This window comes from Brachypodium distachyon, chromosome 2 (assembly GCF_000005505.3).
Source record: "Brachypodium distachyon strain Bd21 chromosome 2, Brachypodium_distachyon_v3.0, whole genome shotgun sequence".
In the NCBI taxonomy this organism is placed as follows: Eukaryota; Viridiplantae; Streptophyta; class Magnoliopsida; order Poales; family Poaceae; genus Brachypodium; species Brachypodium distachyon.
The window spans coordinates 11,588,206-11,609,517 of record NC_016132.3 but is presented as its reverse complement, the minus strand read 5'-3'; the positions used below and the strand labels follow the sequence as shown (position 1 = coordinate 11,609,517).

General features: G+C 45.6%; 1 protein-coding gene across 4 annotated transcripts; it reads left to right on the top strand.

Moving 5' to 3' along the window:
- Positions 1–10,764: 10,764 nt before the first annotated feature.
- Positions 10,765–20,422, top strand: LOC100842436. Of its 4 annotated transcripts, none has more exons than XM_014899693.2 (4): positions 10,765–10,869; positions 13,187–13,258; positions 14,852–14,982; positions 16,134–20,422. In XM_014899693.2, the coding sequence occupies exon 4, from the start codon at positions 16,302–16,304 to the stop codon at positions 19,488–19,490; it is 3,189 nt and encodes a 1,062-aa protein (XP_014755179.1). In that variant the 5' UTR covers positions 10,765–10,869; positions 13,187–13,258; positions 14,852–14,982; positions 16,134–16,301; the 3' UTR covers positions 19,491–20,422. The 4 variants fall into 4 exon arrangements, with proteins under 4 accessions (XP_014755179.1, XP_024315196.1, XP_010230889.1 ...); XM_024459428.1 differs by having other exon boundaries at positions 14,782–14,982; XM_010232587.3 differs by lacking the exon at positions 14,852–14,982.
- The last annotated feature ends 890 nt before the right edge of the window (positions 20,423–21,312 follow it).

Here is a 21,312-nt window from a genome sequence, read left to right as displayed (position 1 = left end):
GTTCTCGACAACAATTAGAGTAAGGGGTGCCAACACTCGATGGCACAAGTGCGGTTATAAATGTAGGGCGTGTACGCCGGCCCTATAGCGAAGGTCGCCGTACACTTTGAACAAGTTGACACGTCGATATTTTTTGAATAGGTTCGGTCGACCCTGCGGGCGCGACTTAATCCTATGTTAGCAAAGGCTTCGAGGGGGTTGTTAGCCGAGGGTTTGGGCCGAGCGGATCTTCCCAAGACACCTTTAGGCGAGAGGTTCCTCGGGGCCGCCTCGTACTTGGACCGAACGCGTCTTTCCAAGTATCGAGGTTAGGATACCCTCGGAACTCTAACCCAACCCCTTCTCCTTCGAGTCCGGGCCGAACGCGTCTTCCCGGATCTTGAAACTAGAGCTCTTTGCAAGAGGCTCTAGCCCTCTCTCCTTGAGTTTATTCAAGTGAGAGTGAATGATACATGCCCCCATGGGGGGTATTTATAGCCTAGGGGTCCATGACAAATGACCATGGCTACCCTTGAGGGAGAGAGAAAAGTGGGGGCAAAAGGGTAAAAATAGCTCTTTTGGTTCATAACTTTTGTGTGCACCATGTGAGAAAAGTATGGCTTGGTCCATGGTCCACCATGGACCAAGGGCCCTCTCCTCTAACTTTTCTTGCCCCCCACTCTAGCTCATTTGACCATGGCATGAGAGGCTTGACTCGTTGACTAGTCTTTCTCTGCTACGTAGGATTGACCGCGCCACGTAGAAGTCTTGACTTGTGTTTGCGATATGTTGACTTGGTCGTCGCCATGTAGGATTTACGGCCTGACCCATATAAGGGTTTTATTTTACTACAACAGTAGCCCTCTTGAGCTGGAGGCATTGAGAATGCCTTCGGGTCAACCTCTGAGGCGAGACTCTTGAGTCATGTCCTTGCATTTGCGATGGTGTCCTTGATGAATTCCCTGGCTGGCTCCCTTATGAGAGGCAGAGGTACTTGATGGTTTTCCTACAAAAAAAATGGGAGTCTTGGAAGTGTTGTGGGGAGATACCATGCCCACGACGATGTTCTCTGCGAGAAATCGAGTTTCGGGGGGTATATTTAGCAAAACCGGGACCCTAAGGGCCTCTCTGCGAGAAATCCGATGTCCTGGAGGACTTTTTTGCAAAAATCAGGGGCCCTGCGGGCCTTCCCGAAATTTTCAGGGTCTTATTGGTAATTTTCCCATGTTTTCGGGCTTTTCTGCAAATTTTTTGGACCCCGCCGGCCTCATGGGCCAGCCTGATGCGCGCACGTGCGCGGGATGGGCCGGCAGCTGGGCCGCCTCAGGAAGGCTCCCTCCAGTTTTTTCTTTTTTTTTTACCGGGCGATTTTTGGGCCACGGTTGGGCTTCGGCCCAACTGGGCCGGATACCGGTTTGCTTCATTAAGGGACGGATCCGACGGCCGAGGGCGAGAGACAGCCCTAGATCGGACGGTTCGGGCTCGTCTTCTTCCCTCGTACGGGAGGGGACCGAGCGTCTCCTTTCTTCGAGCTTTTGCAGGCTGGGCTCGTCACCGGGGTGACGTCAGCGCGGCGAGGATGCGGGGCCCGCGAGCGGGACGGCTCCCTTTGGCCAGGCCGGCTTCCTTTAGGAAAAAGGGGGGGGTCCTTCCCCTCCCCATCTTTCCCCTTCTTGTCTTGTTCTTTGGGATGAAGGACGGCGAGGTGTCGCTGCCCCATTGGCCCGACCCGGACGCCTAGGAGCTCTGGTGGCCTATAAAATGGAGCCCCCATCCGCTGGAGAAGCCTACACCATGCTTGTTTGATTTGTCCGGCGTCAAAGACGAGTTCGGCGGCGCCTGACATCTCTTCGAGAGGTTGGTGTATTGTAGGCGCCTCGTAGGGGCATTAGCCACTTCCTGCTCACGACGGAGGTCGCGTTGGTTGCCGAGGTGCTGCCGCGGAAGCTCTCCATCTCTAGGTCTTCGTGGGGACGTGGAGAGCGCGCGAGGCCACTCGGAGCGCGGGGTCGATCGTGCCTCCAAGTGTTCCCGGGTGTGCATTTGGTTTTCGGTTCGTTTCGGTTCGGTTAATACGGTTTTTCGGTTAATAAGGTTCGTATACTTCGGTTAATACGGTTACGTATAAAAATACGGTTCGGTTTCGGTTATAACCAAATGAACCAAAGTTGACGCGAATTTTTGATCAACGCATAAATTTTATAAGCATGTTTCAACACACACGTGCTCACAACAATTTGAATTCGGATTGGTTTATTATAAACCTGCGTTTTACCAGCAGTAGCAACCAAGTAGAGTACAGTAGAGACTATCTATAAGTATAGATATACGACAGTGAAATTATTCGAAAGTGACTCAAACTCGTTACGCCCATAGCGCTCAGAATCTGCCCAAAATTGATTCTTAGGCCCTATTTGTTTGAGCTTCTGCTTCAACTTTTGGTGCTTTTAGCAATCTCTAAAGCACTTCTCCCGTTTACACATGAAGCCAGGGCCTAAGAATCAATTTTGGGCAGATTCTGAGCGCTATGGGCGTAACAAGTTTGAGTCACTTTTGAATAATTTCACTGCCGTAAATCTATACTTATACGGCGCTCAGAATCGGCCAAATTTCACTGAAGCAAAAGCCCAAACAAATAGGGCCTTAGGCCCATAAGGCGCTCAGAATCAGCCCAATTGGCCAGAAAAAATTAAACAAAAATAAGGAGGAGTAGGGAATCGAACCTAGGAGTTTGGATTAGTCGGTTGGTACAAACCACTAGGCTACTGCATCACCTTTGTTTGATGGGGCACCTCATGCTTTATATTGTTTCGGTTTTCTTCGGTTTAACCGAAAACTGTTCGGTTTAAACCGGAAAAACCGAAAATCAAACGGTTAGACATTTCTACAACCGGAACCGAAACCGAAAACCATGAAAACCGAAATTTCGGTTCGGTTTCGGTTATTTTTCCCCGGTTTTCGGTTCTTGGTTCAGTTTTGCACGCAGGGTGACTTCTAGTCCTCCTCCATTGAAGCGGAGAATAGGGAGCTCGACGGAGAAAGTCCGTACCGACGGACGGCATTCTTCACCTCATCGGACGAAGATGAAGTCTGTACTAGGCGGCGCCGCATTTGTCGCCGTGGTCGTGGACGCCGCCGGTCTCCACCACGACATCAAACTCCGACGCCACCTCCGCCTCCGCCAACGTCTGGCCTCAAGCGAGGCGGCTGTAAAAGGAAGGCCTTGTCTCCAGCGCCGGCCCAGCCTTCTCCTCCGCCAGTGGTACGTCAACCGGCCCAGCTACCTACACCACCGCCACCGCCTTCTCCGCTGCCGGCGCCTCGTCTATCTCCGTCTCCAGCTCCTACGGCACCGCCGGTGCGCCGTGCGTCGCCGCCACCGCCATCACCAACGCCGCCTCCCCCGCCGCCGCCGACAGTACAAGTCTCCATGGAAGTGCTCCGATCGTTGATCGGTACATTGGAGAAATGTACCAAGGCCTTGGAGAAGATCACCAGGAGCGTGGACAAATAATTTTCCGTATTAGTTGTATTTTTAATATATTTCTATATGTTATATATATATGTATATGTATGTATGTATTTTCAAGATCCATTCCGGTTTTCTTTAGTTACATTAATTTTCGTACAGAAATGACCCGCAAATAATAATGCAAGAAACACTAAAAATAATAATGCAAGAAACACTGAAAATAAAAATGCAAGAAACACTGAAAATAAAAATGCAAGAAACACTAAAAAAAGTGAGTTTGAAGATAAGTCACCGTGGGTCCCGCTTTGGATAAAGGAAGGAAAAGAACCCGAAAAAAATGAGCAGCAGCTTGTCAGATAGGCCTAGAACCTACCATAACTACCAGTGTCGGGCGCCTCGGGGCCGACAGTGATGCCAAAAAATTTAAAATCAAAATTTCAATGATATATGTTTGTAAATTTGTTGAGTTCTTGCTTTGACATTCTTTTCTTGCCATCCTCTTTCTTCTAGAGTTCATGTGAGGGGCTATTTTGTTGTTGATTGATGGGAAGGAAGGCACCATATAATTTTCATGTATTTGTGGTCAAAACAAACTTGGTGGCGACATATCAGTAGTAGGTACTCCTGGCCCGACACTGATGACTAGCATCAGTGGCGGGCTTTGCTTCACCCGTCACTGATAGAGTTTCATCCAAATTTCAAGTGTTGGGTAGAAAACGATAGTAAATAAAGGTCTAGAACATATAAGAATTTTTGTTTGGTAACCTTACATGTTACTTGTTCTTCTCAAAAAATTTCAGAATTTCTGGAGCAAATTTACTATATTTGTTACATATTTTGGATTGTCAGCATTAAATGAAAATTCACTTATTTCAATAAATTTACCACAAAAAATTAATGTAAGAACGCAAACACATAGGTTTCAATGAAAATTAAATGTTTTATACCTTGATAAATGTGATTTACACTTTACTCAGAATTATAATAATGTTAATAATATGAATTAGTTGTCAGAAAATTATGATTTTCTGCAAGTGTCAATTTTTAGTGATACGCTCATCACATAAAAAATTCAAAGCATTATCTAAATTTCACAATGTACTTCATGTACATTGCACCGCATCTTCCTGAGGTGTTTTTGAAAAAAACACCTTAGGGAGATGTTGGAGAAATTAACTCATTTTGACATTTGGATTTAAAATTTTGTCCAAATCTTGTAAAATTTGGCACACTAAGCACATTTGGTATGCATTGCATGTATGCAAAAGCATTTTCAATTTGGACTTGTTTACATAGGCCTCAGTCAAACTTAAAAAAAGTTCGTCTAATTAAAGAGTGTCAAAGGCAGCCACTGGGAGGCTGCGGCAACAAATAGATCTGACACGCCCGCGCAAGAAGCGTCAGAGAAGTTTGACACCTTTGACGCTTGGGAACTACTGACGCTTCTTTACTTAAAACACGTCAGAAGAGATTGTTGCATCTCTGATGTTTTACACCGTAGAAGTGTCAGTGCTGAGCTCGAGGGAGACCTCAGCCACTTGTGGAAGGCAAAGCGTAGGGTCCTTATGCTGCTGCACTAACTATATTTTATTGTGTGACTTGTGTGCATCAAAGGTCAAATGTACCGAATGATCACCATATATATATTTCTGTTTTGGCAACAGACCGATCCGCACGCCCCTGATCCACTCCCGACCCACGCGCTGCCGACCCCGCACCCCGACCCTCCATCCCCGACCGCGTGTATCTAGGGAAGTTTAAAGTGTTCACGCTCATAGACGTCATTCTTCTTCGGTGCGAGCAAAGATACATGCAACGGAGATTTAGACACCGTCAAGAAGTTCCCGGTATGTAAAAAAAGATGTTCACTTGTGTACCTAGTGAAGTTCAGTACATTCACATCCGGAGGCTTCCTTCTTCTCCGGCGCGGGCAAATATTATAGTCGACGGAGGTTCAGAGACCATCAAAAAAGTCACAGTTTATAAAACGGAAGTTCACTCGTGTATCAATGGATGTTCAGAACGTTCACGCCCGTAGACCTCCTTCTTAGCTAACGCGGGCAAAAATTACAGGCGATGGAGGTTCAGATACTGTCAGAAAGTTCATGGTATATAAAACAGAAGTTCATTCGTGTATCGAGGGAAGTTCAGAACGTTCCTCGCAATCCCAATCCCAATCCCAACCTCCGTCAGAAATTTCATAATTTGTAAAAAAGAAGTTAACACGTGTATCTTGGGAAGTTCAGAACGATCACCCTCGTAGATCTCCTTATTCCCTGGCTCGGGAAATATTATAGGCGGCGGAGGTTGAGAAACTGTCAGCAAGTTCACTGTTTAGAACATTCACGTAGTGTTGCCGTGCAGGATGTACTGATTTTTCTTCGCGTTTCTCAAACTTTTTCGCATTTGTGCAAACGATATACCATTGGAAATCTACTGAAAATCCGCAACATTTTCATATATAATATTTTTCCAAATTCCTCACGGTTTAAGAATAATTTTAAAAAGTTCTGAAATCGGATCAATCTAAAAAGGACAGATGATAGTTTTATGATTCTTTTTGAACCGCTTGTCGGAATGATGCAAATAATAGGGCGGTGGAAAGCTATGAACCAGGCACAACGTTTTCATTTATAAAGTGCACTTCGAAATCAACGACGAAGCGCGCCGCCACCGCGCCGCTCCTCGCCGCAGCCGGCCGACAGCGGACCCCCGCCGGTGCGCCGCCTTCCCTCCCGCCCCGTTGCCGCCCCTCGCTCGCCAGCGGTGCGTTCCGATCCGCCACCGCACGGCCTCCTAATGGTGCGCGCCGCCTATATTAGAGCCGGTTGCAAAATAACTATTCTGCAACTGGGTTGCAGATTATAACTACTATATATAGAAACGTCCGTACAATAATAGAAACGAAAAACTAATACTAGAACTAGTTAGCTACCGGTATATAGCTAGCTATACATAGATATTTTATACAATAAAACGACGCCGGTGTGTGGCTGCATTATGCAGCATCGTCGTCGTTGCCGGAATCCTCATCGGCGTAGTCGGAGACCTCCTCGTCATCATCCAGGTGCATGTCATGGACGGCATCCCAGTACCCCCTCATGGCCACCCTCCCCGCGGTCGTTGCACGGTGCTCCGACACCGAGGGCGTGCGGCCACGTCCCCCTTTGAGGTTCGGTAGAGGCGTCTGGGGCAGAGCCCCGGCGATCGCCGGCACGGCCGATGGGGCCCTATGGGGCCGGTGAGGCAAAGTGCTAGAGGTGCGCGCTCATCCGAGAACAAAGACACGCACGTTTTTTACCCAGGTTCGGGCCACCCGGAGGTGTAAAACCCTACGTCCTACTTGTCTGAGCTGGTATTGATTTGGAATTGGGTGTTTACAAGTTGCCGGGCCAGTTTCCGGGCTTTCTCTCAATGGCTAAGTACTCCTCACTGCTCTCTGCTGGCTGTCTACTGGAGCCAACTAATCCTCTATCCAACGAGCCAGCGACTGGAACTGTGGAACCGAACAACTGTCCAACCTTTTTCCCAACGGAACTCTCCAACCCCTTGACCGTTGGCATGGGTCCTCCTTTTATACACAAGGGGATGCCACAGGTGCCACGGTGCATGGGCTATAAGTGTCTAGCGGGGAGGCACACAACTCCCCCCGGTGAGCTGGTGGCGTGCATGGATGCCACCTCCGCCGCTAGGGGCCTAAAACCCTAGAGTAGGATTGGACAACCACTGTTCCTTTGATCGGACGGGCAACTACCCGTCGGTCGGCTCGTTTACTGAGCCGTGCGCCTTACTCCTTGCCCTGGTGGGACCGCGCATCCCGCGCCCGCCACGCGCACGCGTGGCGCTGTTGATCTGGCCACTGGGCCCCGCGCCTGAGGCGGGGGCATGCGCCCGGGAACCCCCTGTCCCGGCAAGTCGACGCCGGGAAGCACCCGGGACCAACGCACCCGGGAACCCTCCCCCGGGAAGCAGCTTCCCGGGCGGTGCCCAGGCGGGAATATTCCCCGAAGCCCCGCTAGCCCCTTCCGGGCTGGTAGCTTGCCGGGGAGCTCATAGACGCTCCCCGGGATGAGACCTTCCCGGGAACTCAGGAATGGGACCCAGGCGTCGCGCAGCGGTGGTACCCCGGGTGCCCCTGGTGCAACACCCGCTCGTCGACAGCGTTTGAACACTCCGAGTTCAGGATGCGGTTTGGAGTTCTCACTCCTCCCGCGCCTTCGGCGCTTCCAGGCTGCACTCAATGGCGTAAGCTTCTGCATGGGAAGGCCGCCTCGCGGCATCCATTTGCCGTCGGTGGCTGCACGAGCACGTTGCTCGCAAGTGTCTAGGAGAAGCGACACTTGGATTACGTGCTGGAGCTCGGTGTCGTCGTCGTCATCTTCGCTCAGGGGGCGCCGGCCGTGGCATGAGTATGGGATGTCGTTCTCGTACCGGGGCCACTTTGGTGGCGGCGAGCGGCGGCGACGTCCGGCCGAGGTCATGGCAGCTTCGGCCGACAGGGAAGGCGAGGAAGACGGCGTGCGCCCATGGCGGGACGCGGACTGCGGAGTCGAGGATGGCGCGCCCACGACGACCCATCGAGCTCTCAACCTGGTCGAGGCGTTCCTTGCCCTTGTCCTTGGCGATTGCCGGATCAAGCTAGCTAGCTACATAGTAGTGCGCGAGTGGGAAGAAGGAGAGAGGTATATATGAGAGAGATGTGAGTAATGCGAGCCTTGTTCATCTGCATGGGAATATATAGCCACGTAGGGGAGACAATAGTAGGTAGAGGAAGCGGCCGGGAAGAGGAAGCATCAGTTAATTGAGTGGGAATGTGTGCACGTGCGCGCGCTCACATTGCGCACGAAACAAAGAGTCTATCAATATACCTCTAACGTTTGCTACCAGTCAGAGGTGTAAATACTCGGTTAATTCGAGTGGGAAACCAAGAGCCTGCATAAGTCGGACGCGTTCGTTCAACTGTACGTCACATATGTAAACACGCGTAAAGTTGATCAGTTTACTCGATCAGGAAATGAAGAGTTTGTATACCTTTGACGTTTGCTCACGCCGTATGCGTCAGCTGTGCATCAAAGCTGACATTTCCTCAAGTGGGAAGTGTCGGAGATGTTGTTATCTCTTTGACGCTCCTTGGAATGAAACGTCAGCTTTATCTTAGGGTTTTCTGCCTCCTTTGCCTTGCCAATAAAAGACTCCGAAGCGGTCGTATTATGAAGTAGCAAAACTTAGCGCACACACACTTCATCACCTATGGGGAGCACTCGTAGACGCATTCACGGCCGACCACCTCTCCGCTGCTTCCGGTTGCTGACTCGCCGTCGCCGTCGCAACATGCATGTCTCATCCACTTCTTCGTCAGCGACAACTCCGGAAGCTCAACCATGCAGAGATATGATCGAACATCAACACCATCGGCTCGTCACATTTTTCATAAAAATCCCATCTGCTTGTCGTCTTTTTCGTAAGAATACAGAGGTGTTCCAAGTAAAAAAAAAAAGGCTGATGTGCATTTCTTCTTCATTTCCTCAACTAACTTCTTCACCATCTCCTGATATTTTCTTTTTCTCTGCCTTCCTTTCTTCTTCCACAGATCTCGTTTCCCTTCTTCTTCCTCCTTCCGTCTTCCACAACTTGCTTTTCTTCTTCCACGAATCTTGTTCTTCTTTTCCTCTTCTCCATCACCTGAGGTGCTCTGCAGCGCTGGCGATCGACATTTCTATGTGTACACAATCTTGTATGCAATGCAATGAAATGCATTCGATCTTGTATCCAGTGCAATGAAATGTATTCGATCTTGTATCCAGTGCATTGAAATGTATTCGATCTTGTATGCAAAGCAATAAATAGTGTTCGATTTGTATGGGTCGGAGCTAGTGTAATGAAATGTATTCGATCTTGTATATGTAGTAATGCAATGAAATGTATTAGTCGATCTTTATGCAAAGCAATGAAAAGTGTTTGAACCATCATTCAATACGAATTTTCATTGCTTCAATTTGTTTCTGTGCGATTTAAATCACAAAAAAGTATTCTCGCAGAATAAAAAACGTCAACGATCTCTTTTTTTTAATTCTAAGAACATTAGCACGGATGCTTAATTCTAAGAACATTAGCTCTGGCACGTGATTGGTGCGAAAGTGTCAGAGGGAATGGCAGGCGCTAACGTCGCCCCCCGAGAAAATCATATACGACGTGTGCTACTTAAGAAGCGCTAGAAGGTTTTCGTTGTCTCTGACACGCTTCGACGTGTCGGAAGTTCGAGAGTCATCTCTGACACTTAATTGCTGACACGTCCGAATTTCGTCAGCATAGAGGGTTTTTCATGTGTCAGAGATAACCAGTTTTGTAGTAGTGGGTAACGCTTGATTTCCACATTTCATATGCACCGTACGTTTTAAATCGACGGTCTACGTGAATAGTTTACAAGTTTGCACCGAATGAAAGGTTTGCACGAGATACACAACCATTTAGAAAAAAGAGGTAGTCCCACCAATACATACTACTTGTCGTAGATTTGTCTAGATACACACATATCTAGACATATTTATTGTGTAGTTACATATGTAGCTACACAAAGCTGCGACAAGTAAGATGGATCGGAGGGAGTAGCATTGTATGTAATCAGATTTTTTGAGTAAAATATACTGGAGGTCTTAATTTTTTTAAAAGTGTCAAGTTAGTTCCTAAAATTTGAAAATGCATGTTTGGGGTCCTAATGCTTTTAAAAATTGTTCACCACATGTCCTAAGTGCGTGTCTCCCAGTTTGATAGGGTGACTGGCCGTTTGACCAGCGGCACATAGGCCTGGGCCCACCTACAGGGTAAATGCTTTGAAAATTAGATCATATTTTTAGACCATAGTGGTTATACAGTGAGCAAAATGATGCCAAATTTACTTGATTTCAAGTGGACAAAATTATGCAGTTTTTTTTGACAAATGACAATCCAATCTGTTACCTGACAGGTGGGTCCAGGCCTACATGGCGCTGGTCACAGCCACGTTACTCACTTAGACTAGTAGACACACAATTAGGACCTGTGATGAACAAATTTAAAAAGTATTAAGATCCACACATGCATTTTCAAAGTTTTGACACTAACTTGACACTTTAAAAAAATTTAGGATCTACAGTGTATTTTCTATATCAAATACTCAAACCCTAGATCCGATGGCAGCAGTTATGCAATCTGTTTTCTTACTAGTGGCAGTCCTGTATATATTGTCAAATTTAGGGGCAATGGTTATGGCAAAGTTGAAATTTTCAAATCTTTGGGTGGCAAATTTTGCCGCGGCTCACCCTAAAGCCCGAAAACCACCGTCCTCCCTTACCCGTGGGCGCTCTTCCTCTTCCCAGACTCCGCTACCGAACGCGCCGCCGCCGCTGCTTCCCGGCGATCCCTGGATTCGGCCGGTACAGGTGAGAACCAACTCTACGGTTTGTCTCCTTTATAACCAAGTATCTGCTCTCCATCGACACGGTTTCCTCTCCGCCGTGCCGTGCACTTACTCCTGCCCCCAATCCCGACCCGATGAGTCTCTAGAGCTTCCGCCGTGCCCCAACTCTCCTCCGCGGTGCCGTATCAGTCTCTGCTTGCGATCCCCCCACTCCCTCTCTCCTCACAACCACTCCACCTCTGATGCGCTCGAAGCCATCTCTCAATCCCGTCCGCTATTAGGTTTCTGAGGTACGATCATTTTGTCATCCATGATTTGTTTTTGAACTTACTTGTCATTCATGATTAATTGAACCTCACTCGCCTCCAGAAATCTTGGTTGTGCTGGTGCAGACCTGCCACACCATCTATATCTGCCCCAGCTTCGGACCATAGCCATCATCTTGGCTGATTTGCTCCAGTTCACTGGGATTTTCAGCTAATTTAACTTCTCTTCTCTTGAATACCATTACGACCACAGATATGATGTGCTGAATTCGGCCCATTGGTATCATTAATTGGGACCTTATCTCTATTTTCCATCATATTCTTGCTCATAGTTTGCATATATGTATATACAACGATTTTACTCACTGCTGCTCTAGTAATGTGCGGCCTTCATTCAAGTAAAGCTGCTGTCAGAGCTTCACAACTAACTGTAGTTTGTTCTGATTCTCTGAACATAAAAGTTGAGGAAAGAATTGGCCCCGGAGGCGTGGACGCTACAATTGTATGTTTTTTGCTCACGAACACTAAAAAGGTTGTACCATACCATGCCCGGTAGAATCACAACTTTCGGGTCATTTGCTAGAAAACACCTCAACCAATATAATACCACTATTCCCAAAACTGGATTATGATTTCTGTTTTGCCCCTGGAGACTGAGATTCTCATCTTCTCTCCTCTCTCCCTTTACTCAATATCATCTGTGGGCAGTGTGGCTCATGTGTAACGCTCTTCTTCAACCTTTGGTTCCCTATTCATCTCTTCCTTTACCTACCCGCAGTCCAAACCAGACCATGAGTTAGTCTAGCTGACATATCGGAAATTTGGCTACAACCTTCAAGAAGCCAATTACCGAGCTGAGAGTTGAGGCAAAGAGATGGTTAGGAAGGTATAAAGTGGCGCTCAAGGTGGATTGATGAAATCAGCAAGCTATGCTGGTGACATGTGGCACTGCCAGGTAATAGACAGAAAATTCATGACATTATGGAAGGACGAAAATACATGGCTTTCATGGAGATCTGGTTGGAGAATGAAGATGTGTTCAGTCGTTTAACACAGACTGGCCGCGTAAGCATTGGTGCCCAAGACCAGACTTTTACCGACTAGGACTCGATATCCCTCTCCTAAACAAACTCTACTTGTTCCAAATTAAGTCTCTTCCTTAATGCAAACACCCTAACTCTCATCTTCTAAGTTCCTATCCTATCCTAATCTTTCCTGGACACCTTTTTTTCTTTTCTCGAACACGCCGAGCGGCGTGTCTTTTCCATTAAGAAGAAAGCACAAGAAGCGCAAGTACAAACAAGGCAACAATAAAGAGACCCAAAAGAGGCTCAAAGAAAGAAACGTAAAAGAAAAGAAAGAAAAGAAGAAGAAGAAAGCCTTTGGCAACTATACAAGGAGAGAGCTAGGCCCGACATCCGGCGGACACGCGTGGAGAGGGAGGTGGCCATGAGCGGACGCGCGCCGGCGGCACACCACAAGTCCACCTCCGCTAAGATGTCCTCGACGAGCCGAGCAACCACCGGGGTGGCTCCTTCGAAGATGCAAGCATTCCGAAACTCCCAAACCCGCCAAAGAGAGAGATTGATAAGCGCCGAGCAGCCTTCACCTTGCCTTGGAGCCTGCGGGCTCCGGCCGAGAGCCACTCGACAAGGTCCTCCGAGGGGCGAGGGAGGCAACAAAGTGCCCCAGCCTTTCCTGGACACCTGCCACAGCATGGCCTTCTGTAGATGCCACACGCCTGTTGCTGCCGCTCATGCTGGGTCCGAGCTAACTGTTTACAAATATGAGTCATATGACTCTGAAAGGAATCCATAAACATTTGAAATTTTGGTTGCATGGCTCTCAAGGATTATTTTAGTTAGTGAATACTTCAATAAGGTTTAATTCAATCACGGCTTGATACTTGGCCATATTCATTTGTGGTATCACCAGTTATTACCAATTTCATGCTGTCTTGATCATTGAAATGTTTCATGGAAGAAAATCATACAGGCTGTGTTATATCATTGAATTGCAAGTCTGTAGTATGTACAATTTCTTCCACTGTCCCCTAACTGTCTTGTCACTCAGGTGGCCTGTTGAGAATAATTACTGTACTCGGAGTCTGCACCTGGTACGGGTGCTGTGATCTACATTTCTTCTGTGAGTGGTTTCTGCAGAAGCACTGACCCCCCTTTTAATCATGTTCCATATTGATATGTCTGGGAATTTCTAAATATGCAAAAATAGAATTATCACAATATAATGATCATGCTTCCGCTAAGTTGGATAGTTGTGTAGTTTATTTTTGGGTAAATGATGTTGCATGCATTTTGAATCATAATTACATCTCAAGAATGCATTCCTCACATCTTTAATTTTTCCCAACATAGTGTTTTCTGCAACTGCCATTGCCTCACCACATCCGACGTCTCCTTGGTAATAGCCTGCCCGCCTGCACAGCCCCAGCTGGCTGCTCTTTGCAGCTGGTGGCATTGCCACACGCCTGGACGTTTGCCCATCACAAACCACCACCGATGTCAGTCCACTGCCTAGGCTACCCCCCTGCATAACCCTAACCTCTTCACTGGCATTGACGTCCGGTGTACCCAAACCCTACTGTTGTGGCATCTAATTAGTTCAGAGTGTGTGAGGAGTCACATGGGGGGTCCATGAAAAGCAGTAGGTTAAAGAAGAGTTGCGGTTGGCCAGCAAGAGAAGATGAGCAGCAGCTTGAGGAGTCTGACTATAACTCTGCACAGGCAGAGGCCAACTTGGATTCAGCAAGCAGTAGTGAATGCGGGATGGGTCCAGCCATAGTAAATGGAGGTCAAATTCGGAAGTAGAATTGGTGTCCTTGCCATGTTTAGATGGTGTCCTAGTCCAACTAGTTAATATAGTCCTAGGCAATGATATTAAAGCATGCCCATTTTATGGTTTTGGGATCAAGCAATAAGAGAATTCTCTCATCACAATATGCTTTCTCACCCCACTCTAGTTCTCTAGTTTCTCAATCTTCTGCTTCCTACTTGCTTTGACCATAGCGCCTACCTGAAACCGTCAGCCCAGCCTCCATAACTACCCATAAAACCTCAGGAGCAAAGCACATACCACTACTTGGCCGAGCCCATTTGAGAATATAGTGGAAAAACAGTGAGAGAATATAGGGAGGAGATCCTAGCGGGTTGAGAAAATCTGCTCTGATTTACATATTGAGCTCAGCCTGGTTGACTTTTTGGAGCCATGCTTCGAGTATCGGTCCAACCAATCAGACTCTTGTCAGTGTGGTGGTTAGGCATGCCAATGCACTGAGCTTGGTTGAATCTTGAGCTGACCTCCAGCGAGCCCGAGTAGGCTTGAGCTTGGCTGGACAAAGCCCTGTTGGTCTATTTGAGCTCATGTCCAGGTTTCAGGCTTGAGCTTGAAGTGCTTCTCTTGGTCCAACTTTGTTGACAGCCCTAGTAGTTGTAAGTGGCAAGCATTTCTTTTTCATGTAGATGGCCTTAATTCTGCTCACTACATGGGCCTCTCGTGGCTATTTGGTACAATTGTGCCCCAGGCTACAAACAGAACTTTCTTGAATGCTCCGCCTCCAAATCCCAGTCCTGCACTTGTCTGGCTACCCCTCTGCACTCAGCAGTTCTGCCTCTCACTAACTCACAGTTACCAATTTCAAATGTCGAAAGGGCCCAAACCCTAAGAAGAAGATACTCCATCGACTATGACATGGCTGCATCTCTTGACTGCATGGAGCAGGCTGAGGGACTGGATGAGCTGTACGACTGTGCAAGGCTAGCCTGCCGGTGGTGCTAGTTGTGTGTGCAAGGCGAGCTGTATGATTGTTCAAACTAGCTGCCAGGGCCATGAAGTGCTAAGCTGCTGAGCAGGTCCTTGGCCTATTCTTCTTTCTTTCAAGTTCCAATTTGCAAAGTAGCCTGAAATTCTGGAGTTCTGATATGAGACCAAGGGGTTATATTTACGTCAATGTAGTATATAGTATGGAGTATTAGATAGTACCAGTATATGCTGTCTGCATCCTTCTGTTCTTCATTCAAGTTAACGGTTTTTCAGATTTCTGTTCCCACCATTCCTTTGTGCTCAAATTAATTATAGTGATAGTGTACTTTCAGTGACCAATTCTTCTGTTAGCACATTAGTGGTATGTTGAATGTTTTTCAATATCAACATAGTTGAAAGTTATACGGAATATGATTATTGCTCTAGAGCATATATTTTAATCTTACAGTTTGTAGTGAGGCACTTAATGTCATAGTTTGTCTTTAGTTTTTATCTATTTACTAGTTCGATTTTCACTACATAGGAACGATGTGTACATGGACTTGTTTGTAATTATAGGCCATAATTAGGCTTGTTCAAATTCTATATTTGTGGTGCGCCTACTACTAAGCACTAACTGATGTGATTGAAGGCAAATCATTCTGGGCAGTTTTTGCACTCACGTGGCTTTCCCAAGCTCCACAGTTTCCTGCCTCTGCACTGTCAACAAGCATAATTTGTGTCAAACAAACAATAGATGATCTTGGCTGCTGATCATATTTTATCGTTCCATTGTTAGAACAGTGGATGTTCCTATGAATCAAAATAACAAATAATTTGATCAGGATGGCAAATATGATTCTATAATAATTGCTGATATTCAGTTAGAAACAAACTATACATGGTCTTGGAGTGCTGGGCATATCATTCAGTTCGTTAGATCTTGCTAATTGTCTGAGAAATGGAATTGAATTGAGATATAACAATTAACAAACCAGCAACACACCCAGGTGATTGCTGTTGAGAAAATTTACTTGCTGCATATCATGGAATTGGACCGAGACATAATAACCAGCAACACACTCAAGTGATTGCTATTCAGAAAATATACTTGCTGCGTATCATCCTTCTGACCTGGATGGTCTTTTATTAATTTTACTTCACAAAATAGCATCACCACAATGGAGTCCATGAGTGTATATTTTCTTAGATATAGTTTATGGTTTATAATATTGATATTCATTCTTTCACAAATTTGCAGGACCTGACACAAAAGAATGCTCTTGTTTCTATTTGAGAGCTGATCCGTGCTGTTCATATACTCTCTGAGATTGCTTTTAAAGGACGAGTGAAAGCAAAGCTGTGTTCTTATATGACATTCAGTTTACGGCATTTTATTTGACGGCTTGTGGTTTTCGGGAGCAGTATTATGGAGTGCAATAGAGAAGAGGCCTCTAAGGCCAGGGAAATTGCTCTAAAAAAGTTAGAAAATAAAGACTACGCTGGTGCTAAAAGGATTGCACTGAAAGCACAAAGGATTTTTCCAGAGCTTGAGAACTTATCCAAGCTGTTGACTGTCTGTGAAGTACATTGTGCAGCAGAGGCAAAGATGAATGATTTGTTGGACTATTATGGAATTCTCCAGGTGGAGGTAACGGCTGATGAGACAACCATAAAAAAGCAATACCGCAAGCTTGCCTTTTCACTTCACCCTGATAAAAACAATTTCCCTGGTGCACATGCCGCATTCGTATTAGTTGCAGAAGCTCACTCAACATTGTCGGATCAGATAAAAAGACCTGCATATGACATCAAGTGGAGGGTCGCTTCTAGAATTGCAACAAAGCAGGCTACAGAACCAAAGCAAGGTACACAGCCAAAGCAAGGTATGCCAAAGCAGGGTACAAAACCAAAGCAGGCGGCAGTACCTAAGCAGGCTGCTATACCAAAGCAGGCGACAGAACCAAAGCAGACTACAGAACCGATGAAGAAAACTGATGCAAGTAGAAGTAGTGTAGCAGGATGTGGACCATCAATTCCATCAACTACTGCTGGACAGGCAATCTGGACCATATGCATTTACTGTAGGACAAAATATCAGTACTACAGTGATGTACTAAATCATCGCATCCGCTGTCAGAACTGCAGTAAATATTTTGTTGCATTTAAGCTAAAAGAACAGGATGTGCCTTATGTGTTCACATCAAATGCAACCTACGGTGTTGGAGAACAGAGTGGTATTCACAGTCAACAAGACTTCTCTACAAATTTCTCTTCTGGGTTGAATAGTAACGCAAAACCCTGGGCGCATGGAGCACGAAATGATGAGCACATGAAGAGTGCCAATGCGGGTGGTGAGGAGAAGGTTAACCATGCAGAGGCAGGTGGAAAAGGAGGTGTTGAACATTCAACAGGAAATCTGTCTCAATCTTCTAAACCATGTGCAAATGGCAAGGCAGGTGGAAGGATGGCATCTGACCCTGCTGATCCAGATCTTTCTGATAGGCAAAACCCATGTAGCAGGGGAGTAGATACATCAGCAGAGCCAGGTACTGCTGGGAACCCTAATGGCCAGAAATCAGCTAGGAGAAAGGCAAGCCATGATGCCAATATCCGGGATTCTCCTAGCCAAAAGAGGCGAACCATAAAAGATTGCTTTTCAAATGCTGACTCCAGTTGTAAGAAAATGTTTGATGGCAACATGCCTCCTGCTGATGTAAAAACTAGTGAACCTCATGTCTGTAGCACAGCACACCACCAAGAGAAAGGCAGTACTGCCAATATAGGCAAAACTAGTGAAACTCATGTCTCTAGCAAAGCACACCACCAAGAGAAAGGAAGTCTTGCGAATGTAGGCAAAACTACTGAACCTCATGTCTCTAGCAAAGCACACCACCAAGAGAAAGGAAGTACTGCCAATGTAGGCAAAACTAGTGAACCTCGTGTCTCTAGGAAAGCACACCACCCAGAGAAAGGAAGTATTGCCAACGTAGGCAACCAGGAAAACATCAAGAATGCTGCTGCTGCAAAGAAACCTTGCAATTCAGTGGAACTTTCCTATCCTGACCCGGAGTTTTTTGACTTTGAGAAATGCAGGGATGTCAATTTGTTTGCAGTTGATCAGATCTGGGCACTTTATGATGATCGTGATGGCATGCCACGATATTATGCTCGAATAAGGCGTCTTGATGCTACCAACTTCAAAGTTCAGTTCACCTGGCTGGAGCACAATGCAATGAATGAGGAAGAGGACAAATGGACTGATGAAGAACTGCCTGTTGCTTGTGGTAACTTCATATTAGGAAAAACAGAGGTGTCTACAGATGTACAAATATTTTCTCATATTGTTCCATGGGTGAAAGGCAAAAAAAGGAGCACATATGAAATATATCCCGGGAAGGGTGAGGCATGGGCTATTTATAAGGGTTGGAGTATGCAGTGGAGCTCAGATGCGGATAACCACAAAACATACGAGTATGACCTTGTGGAGATCTTGTCAGATTTCACAATGGAAGCTGGAGTTTCTGTTGCCCCCTTGGTCAAGATTAAAGGTTTTGTCAGTCTATTTGCAGAAGGCAAACCATCATTTGTTATACCATCGAGTGAACTGCTTCGATTCTCTCACAATATCCCATTTTATAGAACAAAAGGAAATGAAAAGGTAGGTGTAGCAGGTGGGTTTCTTGAACTAGATACCGTGTCACTTCCTAGTAACCTGGACACAGTATTTCCATCAGTTACTCTTGATACTTGCACGCCTATTGACAACACAATGAACAGTGGCTTCATTAATACGAGTGGTCAAAAAGAGAATAAGAAAAGTGGAGGAAAACGAATAGATAATTCCCTTGAACGAACCCCAAAACGGCAACAGAATGCCTGTAATACTACTGTGCATGGTTCCTCCTCTCAGCAGTTCTGCACCGATCCAGGTGTTTATGTAACATATCCAGACTCAGAATTTTGTAACTTTGAAGAACTGCGATCATATAATAAGTTCGAACGTGGCCAGATATGGGCTCTCTACAGTGATCTTGACAAATTTCCAAAGTATTATGGTTGGGTGACCAAAGTCGATGTGAAACCATTCAAATTGCACTTGACTTGGCTCGAAGTTTGTCCTCAACTGGAGCAAGAGAAGATGTGGTTACAGGATGATATAGCTGTGAGCTGTGGGACATTTCAACTCTGCAACTGGAGGATCAAGTATGATACAAATTGTGCATTCTCTCATTTAGTAGAAACTAGCCAAGTTAACTCGAAACAGTTCGAAATTCACCCACAAGTAGGTGAAATATGGGCCATCTACAATAACTGGGCACCTGATTGGGTTCCTTCTAGCAATGATGCTTGTGAGTACGCCATTGGTGAGATTACTGAGCGCACTGAAGCTAGCACAAAATTCTCATTTCTGACACAAGTAGATGGATTCAGAGTTGTGTTCAGGCCTGACAGCGGAAGGGGTATTTTAGAGATACCTCCAAATGAAAACTTGAGGTTTTCTCACCATATACCTTCTTTCCGTCTGACAGAGGAAAAAGGTGGCAGACTCCGTGGCTTCTATGAACTGGATCCAGCTTCTGTTCCTGATGCTTTCCTGTTCCGAGGCACTCACTGACTGGTAGACATCGATGCTGACTGTTCTGAAGCTAGTTACACTGAGTTGCTTCCCATTGAATCAACTAGTCATCTATGATGTTTACAAGTCTGTGATGCCTGCAATGTGGTTATCAATTACTTTAGAAGTGTTTTGTCTGCAGCAGTGGGTAAAATGATCTATCTATTAGGCTCTCTGTATCCTTCTCCCGATTTGTTATGAGCTTCATGATCATCTCAAACCTCCGATGCTTTGCTATAGTTCTAGTGCCTAGCAATATTTTGTTCGGGAACTTATGTAAACTGGAAGAACCTTATGGTTGCAAGTTATGTGACATTGAGGTTGCTTCTTCCTGTTGTGTTTGTGGTATTTGTGCCCATGATTTGGTAGATGCGTGTTCTTTTTGTCTTCAGGATTCCTGCACTGCCAATCTGTATGACTGTTTGGAGATGCATTTATTTGGTCCACTGCTTCCTGGATCATACAGAACTGAAGCTTCTTCATGTGATCAATGCAAGAAGATCAATTAGACAGGAAGGTGTGGTCCAAACAAACATGGCCTCAGTCTGCAGAACGTGGAGGGATTACCAAATGAAGGATGTGCCTGCGGATGATGAAGAATTGAAGATGACAGCAAAGGTGAAGGATGAACCCAGGCAGAGTGAGCCTATGACTGGTGTCGAGTCTGTCGACGGTGCGTGAAATAACGTGCAGCCTGAGAATGCGAAGTAGATGTATTATGCTACTAATGCCTTTCGAATTTTCGATTCCCAACAATGGACAAGGGGATTCAAATTTTTGTACTCCCTCTGATCCATATTAGTTGTCGAAATATTACATGTATCTAGACGCCTTTTAGACGATACATCCATATTTAAGCAAATTTGAGACAATTAATATGTATCGGAGGGAATACGTCATTAGATGAATGAAGAATACAAATGAATGGATTACTGTTGCTTCAGTAATGGTTTGATGTTCTAGTTTCCCACTGATTAACATAACTCTCCATTCCTGATGGATTACTGTTGCTTCAGTAATGCTTTGATATTCTCAATACACTGTTTGCCTGCACCATGTCCTACACACCAATTTCGTGTTGCATCATCCCTTTACAGTGGCCAGCTTTGCATAATCCTTCTTTACTGAACCTTCAAGTGAACAGAGCAACCGTGCAGCATCTTAAGCTCCAAGTGTTCTTTTTTGTATTTTCAGAGCTATACTACAGAAAAATTAGATAGTATTGCACACTTTACTGAATCTTCAAGTGAATATTATCAAGTTTATGGGATTGTTTTATGATGGGTCCTATAGCTTGCTACAGACTGTTATTTGTGGGATTAATCTTATCCAGAGATATATTAATGTTGCACCTATATGACATGCAAGGCGCAAAGCTTTGCATGCTTGCAGATATGCTTGGTAGCACAGGTTCTCTGACTGGTGTTGATGTTGCAAAGCACCATCTTGTTTATTTTTGCTCACAAATACACATCCAGATAAAAAAGAAATATCGACTTGCAAAGTATATTCCAGATAAAAAAGAAGGTAAGACTATTAAGCTGGAGGCAAAAATCTTTACATTTTAAAGTAGTTCAAAATGAATGCTTGTATCTCTGTGATGGTGGCAGTTTCTTTCTGTTGTAATCTTATCTGGATTTCTTGCCTTCTCAATTTAGTGAAGAAACCTCTTTAAAAGATAAAAAGACACAGTCAGCAGCTGATGGAATAGATCCTGCAAAAATGAAGTATTTCCCACTCCAGAACTTCCTACATCTCTGTTCGAGCTGGCATGAGTGTGTGTGCAAACTGTGGTCATCACAATTCACATTGATTTTCATTT

Bases quoted from the DNA above. Each gene is read 5' to 3' on its own strand.
- LOC100842436 (XM_010232587.3), top strand. From the start codon at position 16,302: ATGGAGTGCAATAGAGAAGAGGCCTCTAAGGCCAGGGAAATTGCTCTA.